The sequence below is a fragment of the Engraulis encrasicolus genome, chromosome 10 (assembly GCF_034702125.1).
Source record: "Engraulis encrasicolus isolate BLACKSEA-1 chromosome 10, IST_EnEncr_1.0, whole genome shotgun sequence".
Classification (NCBI taxonomy): Eukaryota; Metazoa; Chordata; class Actinopteri; order Clupeiformes; family Engraulidae; genus Engraulis; species Engraulis encrasicolus.
In genome coordinates this window covers 12,877,064-12,883,063 of record NC_085866.1, presented here as the reverse complement: position 1 = coordinate 12,883,063, position 6,000 = coordinate 12,877,064, and the positions used below count along the sequence as shown (strand labels likewise).

Here is a 6,000-nt window from a genome sequence, read left to right as displayed (position 1 = left end):
CATTATGAGCCGTGGTACAAGCTGTGGTAAAAAGGTTATGTACTTTATGAATCACCTATAAAGACATTGTCTTCCTCTTATCATGCATTTGCATTGATATTTATTAGCTAGAGACATGTTTGATAACTTTCCTGATCACGTTGTGTAAAATACAGTCACCCTGACTCTTTGCTACACTGATTCCTACAGTGTGTCCTTTACTGATTTCTGTGTGTATTTTGCTTCATGTAAATTACAAACACATTGTGCAACAAAGCATCATATAACGATTTAAATAGTGTCTAAATTGGGACGTTTACATCATAATATGACTTTTTTTGAAATTATCAAGTTCAATTTTTTGCCATGTAGTTAGGGACAGAGTACTAGTATGACAAGCTTCTGTTTTGGTGACCCCTTTCACCTCATTGGATTACTATGGTCATTAACAAGCATTGGCATGCTGAATGTAAAATGTAAGCCTTATCGATGGTGTATCAATCCCACTTCCGTGAGAGCCCACTGAACAATACCGCCCCATTCCCTTATATCCCTTGACCTAAATAACTGTTAAAAACCTAAATGCATTTCATGTAAGATACCATTTAGTCCAGCACTTCAAACTGAATCTTAAAAAACTCTTAACTCTTAACTGCATGTGTGAGATGTAACTCCTCAGTGTTTTTGCTGTACAGCTGAGCACACATCATGCAGTATGCACATCCCTGCTGCTAGCTTTGATGCGCAGCAAACTCCATCACTGCTAATGAGATAAGCGTTCCACACAGATGTAATATTGGTGCCAAACCTTGTTTGTGGGGAATGGGTAATTGAATAGGAGAGGGGGAGAGTGAAAACGTAATGAGTTTTCGCCGTCCGCGAATGAGTTTACAGAGGAGACCGAAAATGGACGCCGTGGGAATTCAGGGAGGTCTGGGGACAAACTCGGGAATACTAAACACACAAAACAACCAGCCACATACTGCAGCTCTTCCTTTTTGCTACTGTTTACAGAAAAATAGAAAAACCACCACCAGCAAAAATGGGTTCATTTAAAAAACAAAATGGCTCCCATAACGGTCTGTGGTCACAGGCAGGCCCTCTGCGCTCCACTGAGATGAGATTAATTGGCCATCATGATGTTACACAAACAAAAACAGAAACGAATAGAAGAGGTGTTCACAGTACCCGAAAGAGGCAGACTTCCACTGGCGACAAGGAAAGCTTCTTCTGCACATGGGAGAAATCAGGGTGCCCGGATTTTCAATGGCTTCAAGAGGAAGAGATGCGTGTCTTCTATAGGTTTGAAAAGAAGATAATCACACACACACACACACACACACACACGCACGCACGCACAGACACACACACATACACATACACATACACACACACACACACGCACACACACACGCACACACACACGCACACACAGTCAGTGACCCTGGCTTCATACGATAGAGGTCATCTTTTAAAATGAAAACATTCTCCATAAAATGTCAAAAACATACATTTTCATTCATATATTTCTCACCGCCACTGTTATCACAAGCAGTCATCATGATACACAACAAGCAGTCAAAGTAAACATTGGATAAATGTAGCGTACAGTTTTTCAGACACTGTGCTGTATGCAATTTCCAAGTGCAGCAGTTTCAACAAAACACCTTCTCCTCCATAACAAACCATTGCAGCAGAGGCACTTTAAACGTCCCGACAGGTTTTTTTCCCTTTGGCTTAGGCGTAACAAATGGCCAATGTCGGCCATCTATCATGGAAGATGGTTCAGCTTTAGCCAACAAAATGGCGCATGCAGGTTCAGGCCTTCTGCCAGACACATCCATGCAAAAACAAATGGGGTGTGGAGACAAGAGAGAGGGGTTGACAGAGAGCAAGAGAGAGAGAGAGGGAGCAGTTGAGAGAGAGGGGGGGGGGTTGACAGAGGGCAAGAGAAAGAGAAAGGGAGCAGTTGAGAGAGAGAGAGAGAGAGAGAGGAGGACAGAACCAGGCTAAGAGGGGCAGTGGTGGTTCAGCACCTGATGCCAACCAGATGGATGAAAGGGGCTGGCTGGCTGTGTGTGTGTGTGTGTGTGTGTGTGTGTGTGTGTGTGTGTGTGTGTGTGTGTGTGTGTGTGTGTGTGTGTGTGTGTGTGTGTGTGTGTGTGTGTGTGTGTGTGTGTGTGTGTGTGTGTGTGTGTGTGTTGAGCTGACAAGTAAGTCGGGAGGCATAATTTCACCATGACAACAGTCTGAAAGTAACACACCTTGTCCTATTCATGCCTGCCCCTGCTCTGCCTTTAATACACACACACACGTGCGCGCGCATACACGCACACACGCACAGTACATGAGCACACACATGCTTACATTTATGCCCCCATTATGTCTCCTTCCCTGTCCACACACATAATCCATGCAAGCACTCCTCCTGTTCCCAACACACACACACACACACACACTCTGCTGCTGCAATATACTGGAGAAACATAAACATGTATGCGCACCTGATATTACTGGTCCGCTCAAATCCCAACAAAGATATACCCACCACAAAAACAAACGCACACAAAAAAAGCCCCCCATTCACACCCTCATCACTTGGCACCAATGCAACTGTCCAGCGCAAATTCACAAATGCCTCTTTTCTACTGCCGTTTTTCTGGTAAGCCTACTGATCAACATAGCGCAACTCGACCGCCACTTCTTGCTTTACGATTGAGCTGTGTTGTGCCTATTCGAAAAGCAAAAAGTGGCGGCCGAGTCACGCTTTGTCAAGCTGTAGGTCGACCAGAAAACTGATAGTAGAAAAGAGGCAAAAGTTGTCTAAACGCACGCACGCACTAACCCACACGCACACGCACATGCACACGCAGGTTAAGAGAGGTTGCATTTAAGGAGCGCCTACAAATATGTGCTGAGTGTTCTGTGGGGGCTTAATTGGTGTGGCAGCAGCATGAGAAATTGAGCCATTTCCCGCTCATCTCAGACACTGACGCTTTGGTGTGTGTGTGTGTCTGTGTGTGTGTGTGTCTGTGTGTGTGTGTGTGTGTGTGTGTGTGTGTGTGTGTGTGTGTGTGTGTGTGTGTGTGTGTGTGTGTGTGTGTGTGTGTGTGTGTACGGATGCATGGGAATTGGGGGTGGGGGGTGGGTGTGGTGGTTAAACGAGAGCCCATGCCATCCTCAGAAGCGCGACTGATTAGGCTACCTCCTGTGAGAGTGTTAATGACAGGCGAACTGAGGCCAGTAGCCCAGAAGCCTCTAACTCGAGAGAGAGAGAGAGAGAGAGAGAGAGAGAGAGAGAGAGAGAGAGAGAGAGAGAGAGAGAGAGAGAGAGAGAGAGAGAGAGAGAGCATTGACAAAGAAAGAAAAAAATGGACAGAATACAGAAAGTTGAAGTGAGAAAAGAAAAGAGGGCAGAGATAGAAGGTTTGCAGGGAAACACAGACACAGGAGTAGAAAAGAGAGAGAAGGGGGCCCTGTGGCGCAGAGCGCTAAGCCCCCCACATTTGGGCTTGCATGCCCACCCACGGGGACCCCGGTTCGAGTCTGACCGGGGTCATTTCCCGGCCCTGCCCCATCTCTCTCTCCCAATCATTTCCTGTCTACTCTCATACTGTGCTGTGATAATATCCTGTGATAATACTTAAAAACAAAGACAGAAAGAAAGAAAAGAGAGAGAAATGGTAACCAAGAGGAGTCAGGTGTCTCTTGACTGAGAAATGTTATGTGCATTTGGAAGCACGAAATGTACAGCTTCAAAGAAACTTTTTTTCCATTTAGCATTCATGTAGCATTACTTTGCGATACGCTTGAAAATAAACCTTTTCAAAAAGGAAAGCTGCAAATTTGCACATGAACTGATTTATCGTCCTAAAACTTTCTGCATTCAGTGTAATTCTTCTACAGCAATATCAATTCTGCTGATCAGCTGAAAAACTAGGGGTCTGACAATTGCAGTCTTTCCAGCTGGTGGCATATTTTACTGAGCGTCAACTCCTCTCCGTAACAAGGTCTTCAATACATTGACATTTGAAACTGAGCCAGGCTCCAGGTCTCAGTAGTAGTATCTATCTAGTGTGAGTGTGCATTCAGAACACCAACTATAGCATTTCACCAATCATCTGTCAATTACAAAACAAGAAGGATTAGCTCGTTAGGGATCCATACAATGACAATGCCTTTCCATTCCTTCCCATCAGGCCACACAAGAAGCATTTTATATTATGCATTTTATTCATTTACATTTTATATTACATTCATGAGTATTAAAACAGCCAAATTGACAATTACGCCAGGGACACATACACATGAATTTGGCCAAGCAAAGCGAACTTCACCATTAATTCCTATGAGGGAGACGAAGGCAAGCGAACAGGACCGAGGTGGGAGCTTTTAACTGGTAAAGTAAATTGTCTGATTTATTAAAAGTCTTATTCAAATTCAAATGTATTCCTTGTGACTGAAATGTACTCAAAGAATTAGTGCTGAAATCAGAGACATCACACTTGACTTTTTCGTTATCAACATTGATTAATCAAAATAGACTAGAGATGCACCGGATCCTGATTTTTAGGATCCTGCAGGATACCGGATCCACTGCTTAAGATCCTGCCGGATCCGGAACCGGATACCGGATCCTTCGAAAGGGTTGAAACACATAGCCTACTCACACACCTGGGCCCTTTTTGTCACGTTGGCTCAAACTATTTTGCCTGAAAAGCTTCGGCTACCGGATCCTGGATCCTGGAACCGGATCCGGATCCGGTTCCGGATCCGGATCCTGTGAAAAACCCTATTATACTGCCGGATCCGAAACCGGATCTTGGATCCGGTGCATCTCTAAAATAGACACTGATGTTTGAATAGTTCACAATAACTGAAAAGTTCAAACAGTAAATGATTGCAGTGCTTATACAGTATCCATTGTTATGTCTGCAATACTTCTCTTTCTGGACCTCTATAGGCGCATTCTGGCCAACTGAGAACTGTGCTGATGCATGTTCCCGCACGTAATCGCGAACCGGATGGGGTGTTCACGCCGCAGATCTTAGCGTTCGCGAACTAGGAAGTTGGTACGCAATGCGAACCGAAAAATACTTTTTTTTTCTCTGTGAACCATGACGACAACGTGGACGTCAGCAGGTTAATCTGGGTAACACAGTCACGTGTGAAAAAAGTTCAGAGCCCGGTATGAATGCGGGTGGTTCGCGGGGAAGCACGTAAATGCCGAACGCAACTGTTGCAGGTGCAGGGACCGGCACCGTTCTGGGGTCCGTTTCTCGAAAGTGTATTTGCTATCGTCGTTAGCAAAGTCCTTCGTACAAGCGACTCAACTCTCTCTCGACAGCGACGCTCACCACTAAATCCAAGGGAATGGTAAGACGGTCTTAAGACGGTTAGCAACGACAAGAATCGAGAAACGGACCCCTGGTCGGCCTGAAAACAGTATTAGTGTACTAGTCCGTACTAAATGTAGAAGATGTACTGTATCCATTCTTATGGCTGCAGTACTTCTCTTTCTGGACCTGTATGCATTGTGTACTCTGTTCTGAATGTAGAAGATGTAGACATGTGGCCCGGCGGACAGAGACTTGCAGTGTTCTACAGAGGTCAGGGGTCAAGAGCACACACGCGTAACTCAAAGGCATCAGAGAGTGTTTATGGGTAGTACGAGAGAGCAATCTCGCTACTTTTTCCGGGTGGTACTGTCCACTAAGTGGCGCCATCCAGACAGCGCAGAGGAACGCCAAGGAGCGCAGAGGCTGTTGAAATGAATGTGGTCCCATGGAGATCAACCACGATGCTGCCATTGCTTTGGGAGAGAATTGGTATCATCGTTTCATTTTATTTTTCCAAAAGGCAGGATAGATTATCCTTTCAAACAGCAGTTAGTTTGAATGTTTAAACTTACTGGATCTTTGTAAAATACGTCTTTATTGTCAATATGACGTCACGAGTGGCTTCACACACTGCGTTTGGATTGGTCGGCCGGCTGCATTGCTGTGATCACGACGGCCGTAA

General features: G+C 45.0%; 1 protein-coding gene across 3 annotated transcripts in view; it reads right to left on the bottom strand.

The window, feature by feature from the left end:
* The window catches only part of LOC134456628 (IQ motif and SEC7 domain-containing protein 1-like), a 204,914-nt gene that overhangs the window by 163,167 nt on the left and 35,747 nt on the right, over positions 1–6,000 (bottom strand). For all 3 annotated transcript variants that reach the window (XM_063208048.1, XM_063208053.1, XM_063208055.1), the window contains exon 3: positions 1,168–1,275. In XM_063208048.1, the coding sequence (XP_063064118.1) occupies positions 1,168–1,275 (108 nt within the window). The remainder of the gene's footprint in view (positions 1–1,167; positions 1,276–6,000) is intronic.